We start from the raw sequence: 27,513 nt of genomic DNA, 5'->3' as shown, positions 1-27,513 counted from the left end.
CAAATCAAAATGAAAAGTCAAACCAGAAATATCAAAAGCAACTGTGAAGAACACCAACACAGAAGGAAAAACAATTTAGTGCTTTCATCCGCCAAATGGCTGGACTTCCTCAGAATACAAACCAGACACTGAACAAGCATATAAATACCCGCTCAATTAAAGTCAATAGCACCAAGTAATGATTTCACTGAATAATTGATTCTTGATGCATAAAGACAAAATTAAAGTGAAATACCCAATGCTTATAAACAAATACAAAAAATTAAAACATACAGAATATATAACCTATACATGTTAAATATTCTTGTAAACCATAAAAAATATATATGTATAAATATATATAAATGTAATAAATCTTCTAAGTGCATATAAAAAACATACATAAGCAATACACATAAAATAACAAATATGTAAAAATATGTTTACATTTTTTTAAATGGCAAACATAGATTTAAGCTTGAGGAGACTAGCAATTGAAATGACATCACTGAGACCTGGAGAACGTGCAGCATTGCACCTAAGCTGCCATCTAAGCTCTGGAATTCAAGAAAAATATCACGGGGACCACCTCTAGGGTCAAGATCAACATTGTCTAAAACAGAAAATTTGAATGGATGCAAAGGAAACCCCTTAATATCTCTATAAAGGGCATTTCGCTCATCCTTTTTACTAATATCATAATAATGCTGATAAATCCTGTACCTAAACTATCTGATGGTTTTTGCCAATGTAAAAACAAGTACACTGTTGACACAATGCAACACAAACAATGTCCTTACTATCACAACTGAATCTCTTCTTGTGCTTGATTTTACCATAACCATGTACAAAGCATTCAGTACCCTCTAGAATAAATTTACACTGAGAACAGTGACCGCATTTATTTACTTTACCTGTATATGAATTGGACATGATTCTTTCAATCATGGTTTTAAAACAGGTATCTTTTTGATAAACCACCAACGGTCATTCACCAAGTTTGTTAGAAATATTCCCATCACATCTGAAAATCTCCCAAAATTTATTAATGATTCAATTGATTTTCCTGTATTGTAAATTAAATGGCAAAATCAAGGCCTTACCATGAGACAAGTTGGTCGATACCAAACTAGAATAAACAGGATTAACAACTTGAACAAGAGACTTGCCAAGAAGGGGGGTATAAAACCCAGATGATCTCTTCCCTGTAACTTCAATAAAGATTTCTGTTAAAAAATCCTCAGGATAACCCCTCCTCAAAAACATGTCAAATAACTTACTGCATTCCTCAAGAAATAAACTTTCTTGGCTAACCATCCTGGCCAATCTGACACATTGGCCTTTGACAATGGCCTTCTTTTGATGGATAGGATGCCAACTCTGGAAATGCAAGTAAGAATTTGAAAAAGTCGGTTTCCTATATAATGTGGAATCAAAGTTACCTGATTCCCTGTTCTTAGAAAGAATGACATTCAAGAAATTAACCTGTGTGGCATCAACTGACATTGTAAACCTTATATGTATGTTGGGTTTGAGTGGAAGAGCATTTACCAACTTCCTCTTTCTGAAAGAGACACAGGAGCTATATCAGGGGTTAATTTATGCTTTCCATCCACTTGTCCAAGTTATGCCTAAATAATTATAAGAAAGAACTCTGTTTCACATGGATGAGAAGCTTGTTCCAGAGAATGGGTAATCTCTAAGACACATACCTGTCCCTCCAACATGTCTTATTTATGTTGCAGACAAAATTTAGGTCCATAGATAGGGTATTTCTTATGCTATTTATTTTAAAGAGGTGCAACATGTTCATCAGGAATGGATGAGATGATGCTTTGTAGGCCAGGCATAGTCCACCTCTCAGCAGTCTGTAGCAGCCTGAGTATAAGAATAGGGCTTTAAGGTATTCCTCATAGGCCATGTCCACACCATGTATTCTTTTTTGATAAAACTCTGTGAATGCTCCAGTTATGGCATATACCTGGTCAGGTATATGCCAAAGGGGGCACAGAAGTCCATGATTGGTCTCATGATGGCCAAGCACAACAGAACAATAGTATCTTTAGACCTTAATGCCATACCCTTGCTTATCAGTTGTGCAACATAGAATGATATCTTACCACAGTAGACATGTGATGGTCAAAGGTCAAGTCACTATCAACATGCATTCCCCAAATCCCAAATGACAAGCTTTTTTTGGCTTTGTTTTGCAGTTTCTGTTTTCACACTGGGAGAGGTCTAATCAAGTTACTGATCAGTGTGCCGTCACCTTGGAAGTCCCACATGCAGAAAGTCAGAGATGTAACACAGTCTATAATACAAATGCTTGACTGAAGGAATTTAATCCAAGGGATCAGGTATTAGTACCAGAACAACAACTTTCTGGCTAACTGCCAAGACCCATCTGAGTTGACAAAGGCTAAATGCAATGAGTTATAAAACTAGATAATCAGTAAACAGAGAACAAATCTATCACACTAATGTACTAAAAGCAAGGAAGTATGTAGAAAGTTCTCTTGTTAATTTACAAACTCAAATTGACTAAGAAGAGACAAGAGAATCTCTACCTGATGTACAGCCAGAAGAATCCTTATCAAAAGTACAAAATCAGGCAAAACGAGAATTTCTCTTAAGAAATTAAGTATACTCAGAAATGTCTATAAGAACTCACATGAAATAATGCTAAGAAAACTACCATAAAAAAGTTAATATGAAACCTTACAGTATACTACAATAAGCTATGGGACAGTTTTCATGGGCACTGCAGAAGCCTAATACCTGGATACTGTTAAGGATTTGGAATGGTAAAATTAAAACTAAAAATAAAATAGAAGTTATAAAAATAGCATATTCCCTCCACTAAAAGACAACTAAAGTCTTTCCTGTGAATTCTCGGGTACTAAAAAAATGTTAACTATTTTTGCAACTAGTGTCTATCTATTGAAAGAAGAGGAAAATCTCTTTTCACAGTGCAATGGTCTCTTGAGACAAATAGGATAGCTTAAGAACTGAAAAGAATATTATGTTCTGAAACTTGTGTTAGTGACTCTTGATTTTACCAATGAATTGACTTTGTATATTGATGCATCAGAAGTGAGTGTGCAAGCAGTACTGCTCCTGGATAATTAAACTGAAGAGCAGTGTGTGCAATAAGTAAATCAGATGAAAGTTAGCTGATGCCGAAAAACTGGTACTCAGACATCAAAATGGAATACTTGGCTATGTAATAAGCATACCTCTCAAACACTTGGTGCAAGAAATCTGGACAAAGCCTGACAAAATGGGGGAACAAAGGCCCAGAAAATAGGAACAAATTGTAAATATTGTTCTTATAAACTTAGAAAGTTGCTAGAGTTATAGGGTTTGTCTCACCATAAATTTTCAGAAGGATGTGAAGTCTGACGCTCAAATGCATGTCATTATTTAGTGACTTCAATACTCAGATCATCCAAGTGATTTGCCAGAAAACCACAAGTTTGAGGAAAAGACCAAAAATACGAGTTAAAAATCTGGACATTAATCGAAAATCTGGACAGTTGAAAGGTATGGTAATAGGCCTTCTACTTCTTAACATACTACCATTTATGTAGACACAAACTAGTGACCAATTATGCCCCGTTGCAAAGGCTAAGCAAACAAGCACAATGACAATATAAAATTATGCCACTAAGCACTATAATTCCAACCTCAACCCAAAGTCTTCCACAGTCCTAGAATGGCTAAAAGGAATGATGATGGGTTGTCTCAGTTTTATAGCACATACACAAAAGTCTAAAACTGATGAGTTTGGTTGGGAGGTATGGGGGGGTAGTTGTGATATCTTGTCTGTGGAAAAGGTAGAATATATTTTATGTGTTTTTAAAATATCGCAAAGATTAGTCAGGAAACTGGTTGCATTAGACACAATAATGAAAAAACTATTTATCTGTTTAACAGGTTATACTAGGCTAATGACCACTACGGCCTTTATAAGCCTAGATGTGCAACCCAATTGTGTCCATGAGTTATTGTATCACAAAAGTTATTATTAAGGGTATATGCCAGAAAGGGCATGATTTAATGGATACTTCCGCCCATGAAGAGCATAGCTACCAGACCATGGATGAATTTCTGATTTTCCATCCACTAGTCCAGGTTACACTTGAACAGGGTTAGGGAAGGGCTCTGCTTCACATGGATGGGTAGCCTGTTCCAAAGAATGGGAAATGTATGAGATTTATATCTATCCCTCTAACACATCCTATTTCTTTCTCACGAAAAGTTAGGTTCTTAATTGTAGTAGATCTGATGCTGTTTGTTCTGCAGATATGCAAAAGATCCATCAGGGTGGGATCCAAGGATGCCTTGAACGCCAGGCATAAATTACCTTCTCAGTAGTCTGTAGAAAAGAGAACACAGAGATATGGCTTTGAGGTGATCCACACAGCACTGTGTTTACAGCTTGTACTCATTTTGAAAGGAACCTCTGTGGAAACTGCAATTGCTGGATGTGCCTGGTCAGGTTCATAATGAACGGGGCATTACCCTCAATGATGGGTCTGATGAGGGCTAAATATAGAGGCACGATGACTTCCCTACACCTAGATGCCATGCTGTTATCTAAAAGTTGATCAATGTAGAATGATTTCCTTACTACCATGGACACATGTTGGTCGAAAGCCAGGTTACTATCTGCACGTGTTTTCAAATCTCTGACTACTGGGTCTACTCTTAGGTGAGTTTCATCGATGATGTAGTTTCTCAGCATTGCCATCTTCTTGAAAGGTAAAATAATGTATTTCTTAGCATTGAGTTTTAAGCAGTGACTTTGGCACCAGTCATTTGTCTATGTCAGATCTTCCTTTAAAATGTTAGTAACTTGGGGGGATTCTACAACTGGTCATAATTTGTCATCAGCAAACCTAGTCCGTTAGAGGCCTCTGACATTGGCTTTAATTTTCAAGAAGTAGATGCCAAAGAGAAGTCCCCAAGACATTCTGCTGTTGACCGGTTTCTTTATAGTGGTGGTCTTGCCAGTCCTAACTTCCTGCATCCTATCTGTGAGGCAGCTGGCTATTCCATGTATTATACAGGGATATATGCCTAATTCTATGAGTTTGTTTACAATGCCCGAGTGGGGTACTGTCTCAAATGCCTTAGCCGGATCAAGGTATTTGTGATATATAAAAAGGCTATAGTCTGAAAATAGCAAACTGTAAGTTAGTTCCTTAAGTGGGAAGGTCATTGCTGTTTAGACTAGGAGTACTGCCTGAAGATTTGTTTCCTAGAATCGGATGATCCATCTGGGGCCCATACCAGACGAGCCTTAGGGAAGATAAGGCAGAGATTTTACTTAGAGCTAGAATGAAGGCCTAATCCACAGTTCACAGTACAGCTTGCTTGCTACAGGGGCTGTGTGGGACTAAGTCTGTGGGAAATAAAACTGCTGGAATCACATCTAAGGACTGCAAATAAGGCAACAGTTAAGAAGCATTAATGTTCCCACAACTGACTGTGCAAAGCCAAAGTAGGTTGTTTTCATATCATCTTAAAAAATTGTTTTTACACATCTCTGCCACTAGTATAATTAAAAAGCTTGCAACACAAACAGGCACTAACACATACAATGGTTGCTAAATTCATACTGAAGGAAAAAAACACTGCAAACAAAAAAATCAAGCATATGAATCCAGTAAAACAACACCCAAGTAAATCAAACCTACCAAGATATCAGCTGGCTCTGATGTCACAAGGACATAAAGCACTGACTGTAGCCCAGGTAACCAAAACTCAGTTAATGGCTTGTATGCGTAAACAACATAGCAGGGAAGGATTGGCATGCCCACACTGGTGGGGGTGGAACGGAAGGGTGAAGTCAGCTGCAAACTGCTTCAATCCTTCAGAGGAGAAGCAGTAACACAAATGGCAGGTGCCAAGCTCACCAAGTCACTGCTGGATGGTAGTAGCCTTCAACACATGTGCACAGAAGTTGGCACTCACATGGGAAAGCACTGTGGGCCTCCACTGTAATGCAGGTCACATATTCCACCTGGGGTTGGATTAGACCATTACATACAGCCTCAATGCCCACATGCTAACAAAAAGCATTAAGCACCCCAATAGCTGCATGAATGACAGCCACCTCAGGATGGTACTTGCCTTATCCCGGTGAAATTCTCAGTTAAAGAGAAGAATGGTCTGTGTTTAGTTGAGGAAGGCTTAGTGTTAAGCATAGGGACAAAAACTACAAAGAAAATAAAAAATAAAATACAACTTTTTAAAACAAAAATAAATAAATAAAACACCAACTGCAAGTAGAAAATCAGAAGATGGCACTACCAGCAAAACAAATTAAACATTAAAAATCCACATTAATGAAAATAAAAATAAAACCTGTAATGGAGGCTGCTGCTATGCTGGTAAATGCTTGTGCAAGCAGTATAAATCAAAGTTATAGTAAATCAAAATAGCAGGACTGAGCAAAAACAAGTGTAACACTTAAAGTTCAAAGTACTTTATTATCAATAATTAATAAGATAAGCGCTTTCGCTGTGTAGCTTCATCAGATCTTACATTCATTCTAAGATTCCACATCTTATATATACACAGGTTTTAAACAATTAATCAATCAAGTAAGTTAATTGGTATGATTATTTAAAGAAGCAGGCAGACAAAGACCCAGCTTAATATACAAATCTGATAAAGATAAAACCAATTAAAAACAATCTCATATATAAAGTATACATAGGAAACACATATATAAAAAAGTTATATATAAAAAATATATATAAAAAACATATCAGTTAGTACATATATATTTGTAATTAAAATAGATATTAGTGTGAGAAAGATTCTATAGACAAGTATGCTTAATGTCTAACATATAAAATTTCATATATATATGCATGTATAAATTAATATAATGTCTTATAAAATAAAGTAAAGTAATATTTATATATGAGATGCGGAATCTTAGAATGAATGTAAGATCTGATGAGGCTACACAGCGAAAGTGCTTATCTTATTAATTATTAATAATAAAGTACTTTGAACTTTAAGTGTTACACTTGTTTTCGCTCAGTCCTGCTACTTTGATTTACTAAAAATAAAACCTAACTAAATGGCCAATTTACATATTTCAAAGAATGCTTAATGCACAACATTTTATAAAACTGTTTGAGAAAAATATTAGAACTTAACTCAGAGTTACAATATAATACTAGCCAAGAGACAGTTAAGCATAAAACCATATTTATTAAACAATTTCCACAATTATTGAATCCCATCAAAATGAATGGCAAATGAAATTTCTTGTAATGTTGTACACGAGAACTCAATTTATGATTCATGGCTATGCCCATTCAGCATAAAACTTGTTCTCCAAACCTATAAAACAAGATATTATAAATATCACATACTAAACCTATACATATGCACAAAAGACACACCCACATAAATGCAAATGCTAGCACACATGCACACACAAACATATCTATTATATATATATATATATATATATATATATATATATATATATATATATATATATATATACACACACACACACACACACACACACACACACACACACACACACACACACACACACACACGAGTCCCCTCCAAATGGCCGAGACCATATGGTCAACATGAGGAACCAGCATCTCTGTACAGTGCGTAATGGAAAGATTTCCATCTTCCATACTGTAGTGCGATCTCGGAGTTGGTATAGTTAAGCTACAGGGAGTGGGGGGAAGAGCCCCCCATGGGGGGTGCAGGGGGCATACCCCCCTTTAGTAGTGTGAAGGTAAGTTATTGTTGTGTTTTTTTTTTTTTTTAATTACATGGTCGACATACTGAATGTCGATCATATGGTCTCGGCAATATGGTCTTTGACATTCTGAAATGTTGACCATGTGTAGTAGACCCATATATGAACACACACACACATATACATGCACATATAAAATGCATAAAGGGAAAAGTCTAAATCCATTATCTGCAACTTATCTGAACACTTGAAAGTCAAAAATTGTATTGTTGCAAATACTCTCAAATGCATATTTTTTGGATACAAATTACACTGTAAACTCAACAACTATATCTGAGAAATTTACCGTGCTGTGCTAAAGTTGATCTCAGCATTCCACTTTTTGACCAGATCTTGACTTGTCCATCTTCGCCAACTATAATTAAGAAATCAAAATGGAAACTTTAGCACTATTTCCACAGAAGTAAAATTAGAAGATGTCTGAAATACGAGGTCGACGTATTACACTTTTCCAAAAATTCTGTAAGAGTCGTTGAAACTCATCTTTATCACGAAGACCAATACATTAAAAGTTAGTAATTTTAGGAGGTTTGTCTTCTCAAACTTATAAACTACCTCTAATGTCACACAACAGCAGAAAAAGCAAATAAATATCATTAAGATGAATCATGAGTTCAACCTGGATGCACTATCAAGTCAGCTGAAGTATCTTATTTCACAAATGGATAGCTAAGACAGTTTGAGTACATATTTCATAAAACCACAAACTCAAGACTCTGAAGTTTGAGAAAAATTAACAAAAAGAAGCAAAACAAATTTATTTTTCAGAGAAACATCCCCCCTGTACTCCTCACACCTCCCTAAGTTTATTCCTCTCACTCAGAAGGGGGAAATGCACCTCACTGAGAGGCAGAGTGATCAGCAACTGAGACTGACAGTGTCTCACTCACTTTCTAGCAGGCAGGAATCTTGGGCAACATTAAAAACACTATTTCAACACACACACACACACACACACACACACACACACACACACACACACACACACACACACACACACACACACACACACACACACACACACACACACACACACACACACACTTCTACATAAAATGAAAAGCAACAAATGAACAATTATAACCTCAAAACGGAATGCTCTAGCAATTGTGACACAAGCTGTCTTGTAATGACCAAAACCATACAAGTTGCTCGGCTTATGATAAGCTGAATGGTTTCCCTTTCCCAAACATGTTTCTAATAATAACGACAGCCTCAATACAGAAAAATCAAACAAACTGACCATTACATCACAGACATTATCTGTGCTACATTGCAATATTTTAAGCAGTGAGGGGAGTGAACTCTTGGAAGAGTTAATGTCCACAGATAACTCAAGTCAGACATGGTAGTACTATCACAGTCCTCTCAACATCACAGTTCTACACCATCAAAGTGTGAGGGTTGACCAGAAGGGCCTTCAATTAGACAGCTGTCGTGGGTAGTTTGAGATTTTTTTCAGCCCTGTTTCCACCCCCAGTGCATATAGCTCCAAGGATGGATGCATGATAGGCTGACTGCCTAGGATGTCTGCCCTCACTTTTGCAAGGGGCATACCCTCCAGACAACCCTGCCCCTCTCCCAAAGGCACAAATAATGTCTTCCTAGTCTTTACCAGGGAGTTTCATAGCAGCCTTGTGTTTCATCAATTCCATCCCAGGACAGGCAAATTGGGCTCAGCCCTTCACCCCTTCCCTTGGCTCCACCACTAGTGGGGTCATTAATCAGAGCCTGGTAGTCTGGTCACCTAGGAGGCAGTCAGGGCTCCATCCCTCTGTGTTTCAAAGCTAGGTGCAAGTTGCAGAAGATGGTGAGAGGAATGCAATACCAGTCACTAGCATACGTACCTCTGTGACATCCCCATTCTAGGCCAGTAATAAAGGAGCCTGAATCACCAGCACTGACACTAGAGTGGGACATTCAGCAGGAATATAAATGGATACACTCAGTATTTCCAGATGCAGACCTCTCTGCATCAAGCACAATATCCCATAAGAGCACATAGGGAACACGCTCAGGGTCTGTTTCTCTATCTGTCTCCCTCCAAGTTCCCAATAAGACTCCCTACTGGCACAGCTGTAGACTGAAGTCCTCAGCCGAGTGTCCAAGCCAAGTTCTCAAGCACCCCCTCTATGAAACCAGTGCTTTGTGTCCCTGCTCCAAGAAGCCGACACACACCTTCTTTAAAATTTAATTTTCATACAAACACACCTGGGAAATGCTGGCAAGGATTACCCAACCACTCTACCAACTTTGCCCAGACTACAAGGTAGATTCACTGCCACTGGTCAGTTACTAAAACGCTCTTAAAATTGTATGCAATTACACTGAGTGAAATTAATATTAATACAAATGGCAATGTTGACCAAACAGCAATGCCTTCAGGAGTTGCCAGAGTTATCACCAAATATATATATATATATGTAAATTGTCTCAAAACTTAAATATTTTTTTAAAAAAAGGACCAGACACAATGAAACATTTAAATATATTTAATAATAAATAATAAAAAAACAAGCAAACACTAAATATCTATTTACAGTGAACACCAGAGTTTCAATCACAAGAAATATTAAAAATAACAGAGCTGGAAAGATTCACACAGTTACAGAAAATAAACACTACTTAACTATCCCCCTATATTTTCCTAACTGATTTAGAGAATTACTATCTTTGGTCACTTACTAGAGCAAGGTAAGATGAAGTAGGTGAGGGATCCTTTTATGTCAGGTTTCCAAAACAGAGGGCCCCAGTCTAACTGACAGACTTCTCAATATAATATCTAAATATTACTTCTGGAACAGCTTACAGAATGACATCACATCTAGTCATCTGACTCTGTTTCCAACACTATCACCAACACTAGAAGCTGTCCGGATTTTAGCACCTGTGTGTTACCATACACACAGACAGATACTTGCTCAGATATGCTGCAGCTCCTGGAAGCCATAAAACAATTTCAAACCTCTACTCTTCCAGAGTGGCAATTAGCTCACCCCAAAGACAATATAGAAAGCTTCCTAGTACAGATTTTTTGTCTCTGGATAAAGTGAAAACTGTAAGATAACATCCTTATGGCCTAATTTAATTTCAGCTATTTTCCAAAGTTAGCTTGGGCTCAGCTTAACCTCTTCTCTTTCAGCATCCTCTGTTAAAACTTGTAACTTTAAACAGTTACAATGACACATGTATATTACTTTTCTGTCCAGCAGGGCACACTGTTGATACATTTGTAACACAGGCAAGTTTACAAATACATTTTCAACACAGGCATCTGTACAAATCAGTTTGATATTCAAATAACGCTTAATTCTTTACTAAATTCCAGCTAACTGCGCTGGCATATGTTACACATCCACTGCCCTATTTCTCCTGGCCTAGTTGGCAGTACCTCTTATTGTCACAACCTCTGTCTACCAGGGCATTTGGAAGAATGGCATTAAGACAGTATGTGTGTGTGTGTGTGTGTGTGTGTGGGGGGTATCGGTCTGTCCTATGACCATAGTGACTACAATAATCTGTTTTTAAAGTAAGACAAGTACGGGCAAAATTTCCTGTACGGCCTGTAGGAAAAAACTTTCTGCAGGCTCAGGGGTCTAATGCTGCTAGCAATCAGGCATACAGTGGCCTTTATAAAATGGACAAGGCACACTGACCATTCAGCTTATGAGCTACTTGTACATCAACTGTTTTCTTCTCATGACAGAATAGCAGTAATGCACAGCTAGACCACATATTCGGTCACAAAACAGTTTTCATCACTGCCTTCAAAATCTCCCAGGTAACTATTTTTCTCTTACCAGCACTAACATGCAATGGAGTTAAAGTGCTGGTAACAAGAGATCCTGTAGAGGTATTAGAAACATTTTGGAAATTCTATGAATGTCTGTATAAATCACAGAAATTTGGAAACCAAGAAAATAAACAAATGGAAATGTTTATGGAAGAATTAAATATGTCAAGGTTAGAGGGATACGAGGCTCAATTACTAATGGTTAGGACAGGAGGAGATTAGATAAAAATTGTGACATATAAGCAATCTACTGGAAAGTCCACAAGAACAGATGGCATTCCTGTGGAAGTTTGGAAGGTAGGAGGAAAAAAAACTGATAAAGATTTGGAAGGTTTTGTTTAACAGTATTTTAAGAGGAGAAGTACCAACATCCTGGAAGAAAGTGGTGGTAGCACTAATACCTAGAGAGAGTAAAGATCTATAAGATCCAGCTTCATACAGGCCCATTTCAATACTAAACCATGATCATAAAGTGTTCATGTCTATAATAGATACAGGAATGCCAAAAATACTTCCAAAATTGATACACATGGAACAATGTGGTTTTGTGGAGGGGAGGCAAACATTTGGCAACATTAACAGAACAATGATGATCCAGAGGGAAGCAGAATATAAGAAAATACCATTTGTTGGTGGTGGATCTTGATGCCGATAAAGCATTTGACAGAGTAAGCTGGGACTTTATGAGCAGTGCAATGGAAGCATTTGCATTTCCTGAAAAAATTATAAGATTGATTAACAGGATATATGAGGGATCGGTGGTGAAAATTAAAGTAGGTGGATCTTCTCTGACAGTTTCTGCTTGAGCAGAGGAGAAGGCAAAGGATGTCCTCTTCCCCTTTGTTATTCACATTATATTTAGAACAATCGTCAAAGAAAATAAGGGACTCAGAAATTCAAGGATATAATTGGTATGGTAGTCAAGAAAAGCTGGCTCTATTTGCAGTTGATATTATTTTATACCTGACAAAACCAAAAAGAGACATTACAGTGTTGCTGAACATTTTGAGATAGTTTAAAATCTTTTCAAGATACAAAATTAATTAAGCTGAAACAAAATTGATAGTGGTACATTACATACCCACACATGAATTGGCTCAGCAATATCCATATTTATGGGGACATGACAAAATGTAGTATTTAGGAGTATAGATTAAAAATGATTCTGGTGTGGCAGCTAAGGATATGTGGGAAGAGACTAAAAAGATAACACAAAAACTGAGAAAATGGAAGCTTTGTTATATGGATATAGCTGGTAAGATACAGGCAGTTAAAATGTTTTAAGTCCTTTTAGGTGGATTGGACACTCTAAATTGGCCCTAGGTGTGAGTTTATACATGTGCCTTCTGTGGAAGGTTGGGCGCCGGGCTGGCAACTCGACACTGTAAAACTCCACTGCCAATCATGAGTTGACATGTGATCCGCTGTGGCGACCCCTAACTGGGAAAAGCCGAAAGAAGAAGTCTTATACACCAGTCAGGCATGTTTCTATCAACCACAGGAGAAGTGTGGATAGCAATTAGTAATGAACTGAAGGACTTTATCTGGGAAGGGAAGAAGGCAAGAGTCAAGGGGGATAAACTGATACTTCCAGTAGAACAGGGCAGATTTGGATTACCTGATTTGAACGAGTATTTCAGAGCTACACAGTTAAAGCTCCTACACATACCACAAGCAGAAAGTTATAATTCAAAATGGAAAGGGATGATGATGATGAAACAAAGGGGGAAGCACAAGAAACAAGGAGAGACTGGGATTTTGGATGCAAACCTTTAAGGAGAATAAACATAATCATACAGAATATTACATCTATAAAGTAACAGAAAGTATCCTAAGAACTAACACAACACAGGAATGCAGAAAGGAGATTCTGCCGATAGGGATGACTGCAATTAGGGATACAGACGACAGGCAAGAAGGGGCTGGAATTTACTAGAGAAAACTGTCAAAAGAACCAAGGTATTAGTAGCACATAACCAGAGGAGGAAAGATGATAGAATAGGAAAGCACCAAGAATTTATTGGGACTGCAAGTTAGAAATTGCCTTCCATATCAAGAATTGATATCACAGTATAGACAAAGAGAAAGAGAAAGAAATAGGGGGGGGGGTCCTAAACAAATGACAGACCAGCACTGGTAGAGTTTTTAATAGAATCTAGAACAGCAGCTGCCATTAAAACAGGAATAATTAGTACAGCATATAAAATATTGCATAATAAATACAAGAATCAAACAGAGAAGGTTAGAAAGGATTAGGAAGAGAGACTTGATAAGAAATGTACAAAGAAACAATGGGAGGATATACATATGTCTCCCAAATATGCAATATGATTTAGGTTTTAGCTGATTTTTGATTTGGAAATGTTTACATTGATATTTTTATACCCAGAGTAGATTCCAATGAATTTTTCATCATGTTGACGGCAAATGTTGGAGTGTGGTGAGGTAGAAAGAGGTAACTGTGAACATATTTTCTGAGAGTGCGGTGAGTTGGCAGACTTTACGTATTCCCTGTGAGATGCACTGTCAGAGATGCTGGGTGGGCAGATTGGCATAATGAGGGAGATGATTTTTCTGAGTTATGATATAGAATCGGATTTGCCTAAACATCGTAAGGCCTACCTGTGTCTATTTATGGTAGCTGCCAAAAAAAGTAATTACTAGAAAATGGAAATCAAAATCTAAACCAATTATACTAGAAGCAGTGAATATAGTAACCATGATAAAACAACTGGAATTGAGATCTACAGAAAAGGGTAGAAGCAAACTACATAGGATAACAATGGAAATTGTGGAAGCAATACATACAAGAGAGGAATGAGTTTTAAAAGAAGGCAGGACTACTTAAATGAGCTATGTACTCTTTGAATGAATATGATTGGGTAAATTATAAGTGATGTATAATGTTTGCAACTTATAATGTGTCAGTATGGTTTGGGATGTAAAATCCTTGCAACTAGGACTGTGTCAGTGTGGTTTATTTTCATTTATATAAATGCATGACTGCTTATGTCATAAGTGATGGTTTAATACAGATGGTTCTTGTTAAAAAAGGGCAGGAATTGAATAATTTATGTAATGTTGCTTAGGTTTTATGATAATATATATGAAGTATAATGTCTGTAAATGTGAAATTGTAAATATAGTTTAATTACTTTTATATAAATGTAAATTGCTTATGTCACAAGTGATAATTCAAATAAAATGTTTAATTAAAAAAAAAGTTCTGAGTGTTTATTTCTTAAGCACTATTACAAAACTGAAGAAAATTGTATACAAAAAAAAAAAGGTAACAGAAATCCAGCAAAGACTGAGAGCAAGCAGAGGGCGACTCTGCTTCTCATTCTTCTAACAAAGCCCATAGAGAGCCAATGAAACTTTTTCAACTGTTAAAAAAATTATTGAGAGACAGAAAAGCACAGGAGTTGACTAGAAGAGACTGGTATTGGGACAGGAAGATGATCAGGCAGAAGTCCACTAACACTGAAATTAGTGAATACATGGGAAACTATAAAGCATAAATTCCACTGGATATAGAAACAGATGTGTGAAACTTGGTTTTGCAGAAATGGTGGCCTAGAAAGACTGAAATGTGTTGACTTTGTGAAACTTCTGGGCAAACTGTAAAGCATACATCACATTTTGTGTCATTAATGCTTAGAAAGACATTGAATGAAATGAAGTAACTAAGTAAAACAGTTAATCTTTGTATTAATATTGGTATGAGAAATGTAATGATGTAAATTGCATATTATATTGTTAAGCAGTTGTGCACAGTATGCAGTCAGATGGTATTTTAAATGACAGGTAGAGGTACTCCTAAGTGAATGCTGTGTATGCTAAAGATATTAAAACAAGCAAGCACTTATTTTCTTAGATGCAAGATATAAAGACTTTACACTGTAGCAAGATAAGAAGCTCTAGACAGAAGCAAGCTAAATAGTTTTATGATAGTGAAGAAAGAGGTAACTGGGAACGTCTTTTGGGAGATTAATGAGTTGGCTGAGTTTAAAAATTCCCTACAGAGTACTCGGTTAGAAATATTGGTTGAACAAATGGATACAACTAAGGAAGTGATCTTTTTGTGCTGGGATACAGGATCTGAATTACCTAAACATAGCAAGGCCTTGTTATGTTTAACTGTGGTAGATGCCCAATAAGCAGTTACTAGAAAAAGTATATCAAAGTCCAAACCAACTACATTCAAAGAAATGAATATTTGCAACAAAGATAAAAGAACTGGAAGTGAGATATTTAGAAAAGAATAGGAGCAAATTACATAGACAAAATGGAAATTGTGTGAACAATACATGAAGAATAATGTTTTGGAGGAGCAGTGAGCTTAAACAGAATACAGGAATTAATTTATGCAATGCTGAATTGATGAAAAATATACAAAAGAATAAACGTGATGTATAATGTTTTCAAATGGAAATACGTTAACATGGTTTATTATCAATTCAAAAATTAAATAAAAAATAATTAAAAAATATTACATTTTTAAAATTAAAAAAAATACATTCAAATATCTACATAAAATAAACATGTTGTTCATACAAACATCCTTACTTATAACTCTTTCACTAGCTGCACACTTAACTACCTTCACACATCTAGGAATATTGCCACCGAGCAACAAATCCAGAATTACAATCCTCCATATGGTGGCATTCCAACAGAACTTTCTAATTATAGACCTAACGGTATATCATCTCCTCTGTCTAAAATCTAGAAAGATGTATACACTTCCAACTAATGCACTACCTATATAATAACAATCTTCTATCTAGCTGCCTACATGGTTTCAGACCTAATCACAGCACAACTACTGGTCTCTTGAGCTTTACTGATAGTTAATTGACAGAGAAGTGAAGGCAAAATAGTCTCAGTCTTCCTCGACATGTCCAAGGGCTTTGACATGGTCTCTCATTCAAAACTTATAATAACTCTCTTCAACCTAAATCTAAGCTCATCTGCCCTCACCTGATTCCATAGCTACCTGTGTGATAGATACCAAGCAGCAAAATGGTCACAAGGCATCTCATCACTACTGCCACTGACACTAAGGGTACCCCCCAAGGCTCCATCCTTGGCCCCCTTCTTTTTAACATCTTCACCAATAACCTAAATACAGCTACTTCTCTCACTACTTTGGTACAATATGCAGATGATTCTACCCTAATATGTGCTGCCTACACCCTTCAGGAATTACAAGTCAAAACACAAAAGGCATTCTCAGACACTGAATTATGGCTAGCCAATGCCCAACTCATACTCAACACTAATAAAACCAAGCTAATAATCTTCCAACCTTCTAATGCCACTAACCCCCCTACCCCAAAACGTTTCCATTATCACCACAAATAACACAATTGAGCCCACTACATACATTAAACTCCTAGGAGTAAGCATTGATCACAACGTGAAATTTGACCATCACATATTTCAAACTATTAAGTATACAAAAAATTGGGTGCACTCTATAACAATTCCTGATCAATATTACCAAAGTAACCCTTGTTACAGCTCAACTGCTCTCTACACCCTTTTAGGCCTCTCCCATACTCACAAACCTTAGAAAATCTAACCTACGTAAACTTGGAAACTTGCTAAAATAAAATAGCTAAATTTGCCACCGACTCCCGATACAGAACTTACCACTGTACAGCACTACAAAAGCTGCCTTGGCTAGAATTTCTAAATCTTCTTCACTACAACTAACTTACAATGGCTCAGAAATTACCTAATCAACTTGGCAAAGTACCTATCCTTCAAAACTTTTAGTTATGTACTCACCATAACTTCAGATGTTTGGGATCCATCTCGCCTACATTCTGTACTGATGGGCTCGGAGCCGATCCCTCGGCTCCGACAAGGCACGCTTATGCTATAGAGCGAGGCCTCTTATTGGCTGAGCTATCTTTATCCCAGGATGCACCACCACTAATCCCCAGATCTTGTTTGTCCGCATTCATGCACACATGCACAACTTGATTATATAACATTGTTAGATGTTTCAAGATGAAACAACAGGATTCGGACCTTCTGATATCCTCTGATCTCCAAGGAAGGGGGAAGGAGGGTGGGTTATTAGGAATGTAGGTGAGATGGATCCCAAACATCTGAAGTTATGGTGAGTACATAACTAAAAGATGTTATGTGATCCTATCTCGCCTACATTCTGTACTGATGGGACAGCGTCCCTACCACCTAAATCCCGGGTGGCTCATTGGAAAACACTCCTGAGCACTGTGGAACCAAATGAAGCTCGTCCTCTAGATGCCACATCTAATTTGTAGTGGGAAATGAAGGTGTGCGGGAAGACCATGTAGCCGCAGCACAAATGTCACTAATAGCAAGCTTAGAATGAAATGCTATCAAGTAGCCATAGCCCTTGTAGAATGAGCCTTGACAGAGGTGGTAAGCTCTTTGTTAGAATAAAAATAAGCTTGAGTAATACAGTCCCTGATCCATTTGGCAATAGTGACCTTTGTGACAGCTTTGCCCAATTTGTTATCTGCAAAGGATACAAACAACTGATCTGTTTTCCTTGTTTGTTTGGTCCTGTCTAAATAAAACGTAACTGTCTGTGGACATCTAGTGTGTGGAATATGAACTCCGCTTTGTTAGAGTATTTTGGGAAAAACTGGAAGCTCTAACGATTGTTGTAAGCAGAAACTAGAACAAATTTTAGGGACAAAGGAAGGATTTGGCCTGAGGGATACTCTGTCTTTGTGAAAAACCAAGTACGGGGTTTTACAGACAAAGCTTGAAGCTCTGAAACTCTTCTGGCAGAAGTAATCGCCACCAGAAAGGCTGTCTTCCATGATAGGAACTTTATATCACATGTAGCTGCCGGTTCAAAGGGGTGAGAAGTCAAGGTGCGTAACACTATATCGAGATCCCATGGAGGTGCAGGATGAGAAATCGGAGGTCTTAATAGAGCAGCACCTTTCAAAAAGGTTTTACACAATCTGTTGCTCATTAAAGGTGGATCTATGGATTCATGAAAATTAGAGATTGCTGCCAATTGTACCTTGATCGTAGAAACTGAAGAGCCTTGATTGAAAAGAGAAGTCAAAAATTTTAGTACCTCTGCTACGGGAATAGAAATGGGGTCCAGGCCCCGGAGTTGAACCCAAATAGCAAATCTTTTCCATTTGCTAGAATACAGTTTCTTTGTAGCAGACTTATGGGCCGAAGATAATATGTGTACAACATCTGGATCCAATGTATGACTCCTGACTATCGTCGGAAGAGGAGGAGCCAAGCTGTCAATTTTAAGGTGTGTAGGGACTGGTGGAATAGTCCCGACTGGTGAACAAGTAGGTCTGGGATCTGGTCCAGGAACCATGGACCTTCCACAGCATGTCTCCGAAAATAGGGGAACCACACTTGACGAAGCCAGTAAGGAGCAATTAAGATCATTTTGCTCCCCAAGAGAGATGCCTTTTGAATCACCCTGGGAAGGAGAGGAACTGGAGGGAAGGCATAAAGCAAGCCGGTGGGCCAAGGATGGACTAATGCATCCATGGGGCTCTTCCCCGGAGCCGGGGTTAGGGAGAAGAACTCTTTGCACTTTGCATTCAGAGGAGTCGAAGAGATCGCAACACGGAACTCCCCATTTGCTGAAAATCTGCCTTGCCACTGTTATGTTCAGTGACCATTCGTGAGGAGAGAGGATGGTCCTGCACAATCTGTCGGCTATCACATTGGACTTGCCCGGTATGTGAGTAGCCACTAGGAAGCGTTTGGTCGAGACTGCCCATTCCCAAACTCTCATGGCTTCTCTGCAAAGAGGATAGGATCTGGTCCCTCCCTGTTTGTTCAGGTACCAGACAACTGACATGTTGTCTGAGTGAACAGCAATTACGCCCTGAGGGAGATAATCGTGAAGGGCTTGAAGGGACAGAAGCACTGCCCTCATTTCTAAGACGTTGATATGAAGCAAAGTCTCTTCCGAGTGCCATTTGCCTTGGACTGACCTGCCCAGGGAATGCCCCCCCACCCAGTCTGGGAGGCGTCCGTGGTCAAAATGGCCGCCGGAGGGGGTAGAACAAAGGGTCGTCCCTGATCCAAGTTGGAGGGCACTAGCCACCAGCGAAGGTCCCGTTTGCAAGATTCCGTGATCCATATGAGGTGACTGAGAGGGAGTTCTTGAAAGGACCACTGAGCTGAAAGAAGCCACTGAAGAATTCTCATGTGCAACCTTGCCAGGGGAACTAGAAGAACCGTGGCGGACATGGATCCTAATAGCTGCAGGACCATTCTGGCTGGGGCTTTGGATCTGGGAAGTAAGGCTCGAACTTGAGCCTGTATGGTTAGTATCCTGTCTGTAGGCAGATAAACCCGCATTCGGTTTGAGTCTATCTCTACCCCTATGAATCTTATGCGTTGAGATGGCAGCAACACAGACTTTAGCCAATTGAAGGTGATTCCAAGGGAATTGCCCAGTGATATGGTGGCTTGTAGGCTCCGCAATAGTAGATGCTTGGAGGTGGCAGTTAGGAGCCAGTCGTCTAGATATGGAAACACCTGGAATCCTAGACTTCTCAGGTGAGCAGTCACGACCGCCAAACATTTGGTGAACACCCTGGGGGCTGTGGTGAGACCAAAGGGCAGCGCACGGAACTGGTAATGACTGCCTCCTAGGCTGAAGCGCAGATGTCTCCTGGACGCTCGATGTACCATGATATGGTAATAAGCGTCCTTGAGATCTATGGAGCACATCCAAACACCCTTCTCCAGCAATGGGAGAATGGTTTGTAGGGTGACCATTCGGAACTTGGACTTTCTGACTGAACGGTTTAGGATGCTGAGGTCCAAGATGGGCCTCAAGTCCCCGGTCTTTTTTGGCACCAAAAAGAATCTTGAGTAAGTCCCTAATCCGATCTGGTCTGCGGGGACCGGTTGGATGACTCCTTTTTGCAGCAGCTTTGAAACTTCTGAGGCTGTGATATCCCGTTGACTGGGTGGCGGGTCCGGGATTTTTTTGGGCTGAGGGGGGGGATGAGAGAATGGGATGGAGTAACCTCCGGCTATAATCCGAAGCACCCATCGGTCCTGAGTGATACCTTCCCAGGCCTTTAGGTGCTTCGAGAAAAGACCCCCGACTGGCTCCGGAGCTGCACAGCCGGGCAATCCCTCAGGGACTATGGAAGGCTGAAGAGCCACGAAAGGATTCGCGGTCTCCAGTGTTGCGAGGGCCCCTGCCGCCTCTGGGACGGCGTCTTCCGGAAGAATTTCCCCCTCCTCTGCCTCTGGAAGGGGAATCCTCCTGCTGAGAGGGGTAAGGCTTCTGAGATCTACGGAACCACATTTTCCCTCCTCTTTTAGCCTTGGGATAAGGCCGAAAGGGAGTGGAAAATCGTGCCCCTATGGCAGTCAGAGTCTTACCCTCCTGTTCACAGCGGGTTAGTGTGTCCTTTACCTTGGGTCCAAACAGGGAGGACCCATCAAAGGGGGCGTCGGCAAAGGAAGACTTAAAGGCCTCCGCGAAATGACACAGGCGGAGCCAGGCTTGTCTCCGTAGAGCAATGCCTGTACCCGCCGCTCTACTCGCCCGACGAGTTTGAAATGGACGACATTGTAGCCAGCTGAGAGCCAACCGTCTGGGCCAGCTCCTCAGGCAGGTTACCCAAGAGGGTATCGGATAGCTCCTTAATCAGATCCCTCTGAAATCTGGTAAAGTGCATAAGGTAGTTCAAGGACCTCAGTGTAAAGGCCGCTGAACTGAGGGTGCGCTTTCCATACCGATCCATGCTCCTAGACTCCTTATTAGGAGGATGGACGGACGTCGAAGCCTCTGCTACATCTTGCTGGTAGCAGATGCCACCACCAAAGCATCTACAGCCACACCTTTAGTTGGAAACTCTTTTTCAGGGGGCGCCGAGAGGAACTTATTCGGACGAGCAGGCACCGGTTCCACAGAGTCTGGGTGTTCCCACGCCCTTCGACAGATCAAATCCAAGAGCTCATCAAAGGGCGGAGACACCCAGGAGGCGGAGGGCTGAGCCCCGAAGGCCTTCAGGAACACTGACTCATCAGCAGAGGGAGGTTTGGACTGCCAGCCGCCTCGTTGTTTTAGGGCTTCAAGGATGTCTGCAAAGGAGACATCATCAGAGGACGACTTAGGGGACCCCTCTGCATCATCGAGATCAGTGTCAGATGTCAGAGACTCATCAGGGGAGTCAACGTGCTTCCTCTTGCACGATCTTTTCCTGGGGGGTTCTTCCGAAGAGGCTTCAGAAGGACCTCCAGGAGGGGGAGAAACCCCGGCGGGGGTAACCTGAGGCCCGGGGGCTCCGCTGTCTAAGGACAGGGGGACTGCCAATGACCCAGTTTCCGTATGCAGGGAAGGAGCTGGGGAAACCGTGGAGGTAGCCAAGGAAGATTTGGCTAATGCACTCCTCATAGCCCTGAAGGCGGGACCACCAGAATCCTGGGAGGGTCCCACCTCCGTGGCCACAACAGTAGATGGCACTCCTGCCGCCGACGCACCAAAAGGGAGACTTGGGACCGAAAGCATCAATCCCGAAGCCTCCCCCCCAGGGCCGAAGGAAGAAGTCCGTGTACTGAACTCCGACCCAAGAGCCGGAGTTGGAGCAAGGGTCGGGCTCGACCCTAACACCTCCACAGGTTCCACCAGCACCGGCTCCAACGGTGCCGAAGCTGTTGGAGGAGGAACCACAGTAGGGGAGTGGACCATCGGCTCCGAAGCCGAATGGGCTGGAGCCGAAATTAGCTTTTGGAACACCGGAGACTGGAAGAGTCGAAGGAGCACCCTGTCGATGTCCGAATCAGACATCTTGGATGATCTAGAGGATACCGATCGGGCTCGAACCGATTTCTCCATCGGCTCCGAAGGGCTCGGGGACCGGCTCCGAATGGACTCAACAACTATCGGCTCCGAGGAAGATCTCAAGGAAGTTTCCCTCGGTGCCGATAAGGACTTCGGCTCCGAGGGGGAAGAGTCTGAGCCGGTAACCCTTATCGGCTCCAATATCAGCGGAGCCGATGAGGGTGACCTGCCTCTCGATGCCCCAGACCTCGGCTCCGAAACCAGAGGGGTCGAGGCTGGAGGCATCGAGGCAGACCGTTCCGCCCTCGGCTCCGAAGTCCGTGGAGCCGATGGAGAATTCTGCTTAGATTTTTTTAGCGGTCGGTTCCGACTGACTGGTCGGAGCCGACGCTTTCTTCTTTTTAGAAGGAGACGGAGAGGAAGATAAAGCCTCCTCGAAGGAAGGCTTGATTAATCCCTTGAGGATTAATTTGTTCTTCCTCTCCTGGAGGACTCTTGATGAGAAAGCGTGGCACACACTACACGATTCTTGTAGGTGCTTGGCACCTAAGCAATAGACGCACGAGGAGTGGTCGTCCGTTATGGACATTTTAAAACCACACCTCGTGCATTCCTTAAACCCGGAGGGTTTGTGTTCTTTAGACATAACTGCTTTAGGCCACAGAACCTATCTAAGTGAAAAAATACCAAACTTAGTCAAAGGTACAGTTTTAAATTAACAACTTTAACAAAAAAATTTTTTTTTTTTTTTTTTGATAAAGATACTATACAGTAAGACACACACACAGAGAAAAAAGAGAAAGAGAGTCAAGACCCTCTAACTTAAACGGGTACTTGACCCGGGAAAGAGACACTAGTAGCAAAGCAACAGGGGAAGGCCCCTCTAACTAAAACGTGAAACCTTCCCTGACTAAAAAAATCACGAATTTCTCAACAGAAATTAACCAATCACACTCATATAACAACAATAGCTGTTAAAACAGCTTTTGGGTTCAAAGTAAGGAAATTTGTGACAGGAAAAAGCCTAAATAAATAGTACTTAGCCCAGCCAAGTTGAGACCACGTCTAAGCTTGTTAGCGGCAAACGAGATCTGGGGGATTAGTGGTGGTGCATCCTGGGATAAAGATAGCTCAGCCAATAAGAGGCCTCGCTCTATAGCATAAGTGTGCCGAGTCGGAGCCGAGGGATCGGCTCCGAGCCCATCAGTACAGAATGTAGGCGAGATAGGATCACATAACATCCATATTCTAACACTAGAATACATTGCTCAAACAACAAATACTTAAAAATCACAAAATCCACTAATTCCTCACCCGATGCACTCTACTCCAGTTATGTAGCAAAAATATGAAACTCCCTACCTCTAGAACTCAGAACTTTAACTAATATTGTCCACTTTAAAAAAAATGCTCAATGACATTCTAACAAACAAATGGATAACCTTTTGCAATTTTCCAGGTTAAAAACATACAGCCTGCCCCCTCTTCTAGTATCACTTTATTGCCATACTGCCTTCTAGCTCAGTTGGCAAGGTCTTCCTGATATCCCCTCACTCTAAGTTTCTTTCTACCAATCCAAATAATTACCATCATTTCACTACTTCTCCCTGTTAATATAGCAATCCCTAATAACTAACATTCTTCTAATCTGAAACTGTCTATTCATTTTTCCTTCTATTGCTCAAAATCAATCTGGCTCTTGCAGAACGCTGAAACTCCCCCATAATTCTGCTCACCACTGTCCTAACTACCCACTTCTTTACACTCCTAACCAACAATACCACTAACCTCACAAACTACTTTCATCTCTTTTCATATTTTCTAAACTGATAACACCATTTCTGCCATTATGCATGTTGACTAAAATTTTTTACTAAAGAATGTCTTTCGGCTTCTCCCATTAGGGGTCACCACAGCGGATCACTGGTCCACAGATTGATTGGCAGTGGAGTTTTTACAGTGTTGAATGGTCAGCCCAGTGTCCAACCCATACAGAAGCCACATACACACACACACACACACACACACACACACACACACACACACACACATCCACTTTTACATCCCAAAATACCAAAATCTCGAGTTTTGAGATACCGAACTCAAAACATCGAGATTTTAGTATCTCAAAATTTAAAAGTAGACAAAAAAAAAAAAAAAATAAACCACACAGCTAAAATAAAGTGTTTGCAGGGGGGCAAGCCCACCTGCACAACCACACCCCCCTATTTAAATATACCAACTACGAGATTGTGCTACAGTGAAGAGAACGGTAATGCTCCTGTTGCACTTACCTTTCTCTTCACGGTAGCGTGATCTCGGAGTTGGTATATTTAAGTAGGGGGTGTGGGGGGTGCAGGGGTCTTGCACCCCTGCAAACAATTTATTTTAGTTAATTTTGTCTACTTTTAAATTTCGAAATACTGAAATCTCGATGTTTTGAGTTCGGTATCTCAAAACTCGAGATGTTGGTATTTTGGGATTTAAAAGTGGACCCCACACACACACACACACACACACACACACACACACACACACACACACACACACACACACATTCATGCACCTACCTGCTTGACTTTAAAACTTACTTGACTGCAGGAAGGACCATACAGACTCAACACAGAAGGCACTCCAGCTGAGAATCAAACAGGAGAAACTCTTGCTGTGAGGCAACAACGCTAACCGCTGCACCACCACGGCTGAGTTGACAACATTTTTTTACCTTTCTTTTTAATTTAAATTCATTTTCATTACTTTCAGACCAACTGCATTTGTAAAACTGTTTCTCATGAAATTTGTCACCGTTTCTCCTTATCTATTGCAACTATGCTTTTTGTTTTAAAAAAAAACCTATAGATCATCCTGTCTTTGTATAACGTAATCTTATGTAAATTTTTTTTGTGTACTGTATAATTTGGAGCTTTTTCCCCGGGCATCTGCTGAAAACGGGTTTATATCCAGTCGAACTTTCCCAGTAAACAAATGTAAAATAAATAAATAAATAAAATAAATGGTATGTTTTCTTTTATATAAACGTACATTTGCCTATGTCTTACATGATAATTCAATAAAATGCCTTAAAAATTAAAAGAAAATAATGCTGTGATATTGGTGGAGGTGTAAAACTATACAGATCGTATTATTTGTAGAATTAAGACAATAATTTCTGTTGTTTTTATAGGTAGATATCTAGATTAATGTCCAAAGCTTAAGCTATAAAATCTTTTGAAGCAAACACACTTGAAAAATAAGACAAATTGAAGAAAGGTGTGGAAAAAATATGCTTGTTTTTGCCCATTAGTAAATTCTTTCATTGAGAGGCAAGAAGTCCACAAATGCAGGCAGTTAGCCAGAGGAAGTTTGCAAAAAGTGTGTTCTGAGTGAAATTTATAAAGATTCTTTTATAGGATCACAGGAGATTACTAAACTAGAAGAGAGAGAGGAACATCTGCAGACAAAGGTCGAATGAATCCACAGCAGTGTATAATCCAAAAAAAGAAGACTTTGACCACCACAGCAATGTGCAGCAAAAGCAGGGAAATAAAAACAAATTAAAGTAGAAATAAAACAAGAATTTTAATAACAAAAAGGTGAGTAGACCTTGAAACAAAACAACAAACCACAGCCCTTTATCAAGGGAGCTACACCAATCAACACACATAAATCTAAAAACCAACCAATAAAAAGACATATAGCAGACACACAATTTAAATATGACATCAGTAGTGACATCTGATGCTCATTAATAAAACAAAAGTTGCAGAACCTATTGACTCAATGAAGTAGGGGAGGCTTACGAAGTGCCAACCTTAAAGAAAAATTGTCATTTAAACCAGGTTTAACATTGGCTCCCAGTTTAGTAATCCAATGTAGCTCTGCACTCTGACTTATTCGCAATATCACCACCCCATAAATCTTCAGTTAACATTTTAAAGATAGCAAATTTAAAACAATGAGCAGCACCACATTCCATAAAATGTTTTGCTAAAGCATTAACCATCCTATTATTCCTGATATCCCCTACATACATCAAAATCCTATCCTTCGGCATCCTATTCATTTTGCCAACATACTAATAGTTACATGCTTGACACAAAGCCAACTAAACAACGTTGGCACTCTTGCAGTTGGCATAGAAACCAATGTATATATGAGAATTACAGGAAGAAAGACGGACACTACTAGTGACAAGTATATTTTTGCAGGCTTCACAGGAATGGCATGGAAACGTGCCTAGCCAATTGGAACAAGACAAAGAAGGTTTACTGAAAGTCCTGTAACACAAAACACACAAATGTCTGATTACTGCAAAAAGAAAATTGTGGTTCTGGACCCATAACTTCCTTTAAATGCTGGTCTGACATAAGAATATGCCAGTTACTTTTAACAATTTCGCACATAGTCCCAATATCACTGGAGTATTGGTTTAAATGACAATATTTCTTTAAAGGTGGTGCTTTGCAAGCATGGCCCAACTTCATTTAGTTGATTGGTTCAGCAGCTTTGTTTTATTAATGAGCAGCAGATGTCACTACTGATGTCACATTTAAATGTGTCTACTATGTGTGTTTTTATTGGTTGGTTTTTAGGTTTCTGTCTGTTGATTGGCGTAGCTCTCTTGATAAGGGCTGTGGTTTGTTGTTTTGTATCAAGGTCTGAGGAAGCAGTTTTCCGCAAAAGCGTTCACCTTTTTATTATTAAAATTCTTGTTTTACATCTAGTTTAGTTTGCTTTTATTACACTGCTTTTGCTTCTTGTTGATGTTGTGGTCTAAGTCTTCTTTTTTGGAGATTACTAGGCTACTGACCCAAAGGGCATTTTAAGCCTAGCTATTTCAACCCAATGTAATATCACAGAAGTACTAATCATGACCAATATTCCATTTAGTGATGACTGCCCATGATCAGGAGGGTTGGGGGTGCTATCCCTGTTAAGAATTTACAGTTCCCCATCCGTTCATCAAGGTTCCTCCTGAACAGTGTCATAGAGGTGCTCTGCTAAACATGAACTGGAAGTTGGATAGTTTTTCTGATGAAAGCGCTTAACTTATATTAAAAAAATATGTTTTTTGTGGTTACTGTTGCTGCTTCCTGTTCAGTTTGTTTTTAACATTTAAGCAAATGATTG

The 27,513-nt window shown here is 39.8% G+C and overlaps 1 protein-coding gene across 4 annotated transcripts in view; it reads right to left on the bottom strand.

The window, feature by feature from the left end:
- Positions 1 to 27,513, bottom strand: part of IFT80 (intraflagellar transport 80) — a 2,191,035-nt gene that overhangs the window by 1,667,499 nt on the left and 496,023 nt on the right. For all 4 annotated transcript variants that reach the window (XM_044070463.1, XM_044070465.1, XM_044070466.1 and 1 more), the window contains exon 5: positions 8,076 to 8,144. In XM_044070463.1, coding sequence (XP_043926398.1) covers positions 8,076 to 8,144 — 69 coding nt within the window. The remainder of the gene's footprint in view (positions 1 to 8,075; positions 8,145 to 27,513) is intronic.

Source organism: Protopterus annectens, chromosome 4.part1 (assembly GCF_019279795.1).
Source record: "Protopterus annectens isolate FY-2018-M chromosome 4.part1, PAN1.0, whole genome shotgun sequence".
NCBI classification, from domain to species: domain Eukaryota; kingdom Metazoa; phylum Chordata; order Ceratodontiformes; family Protopteridae; genus Protopterus; species Protopterus annectens.
Note: the sequence above shows the minus strand (reverse complement) of the source record. Positions and strands in the feature narration are given on the sequence as shown.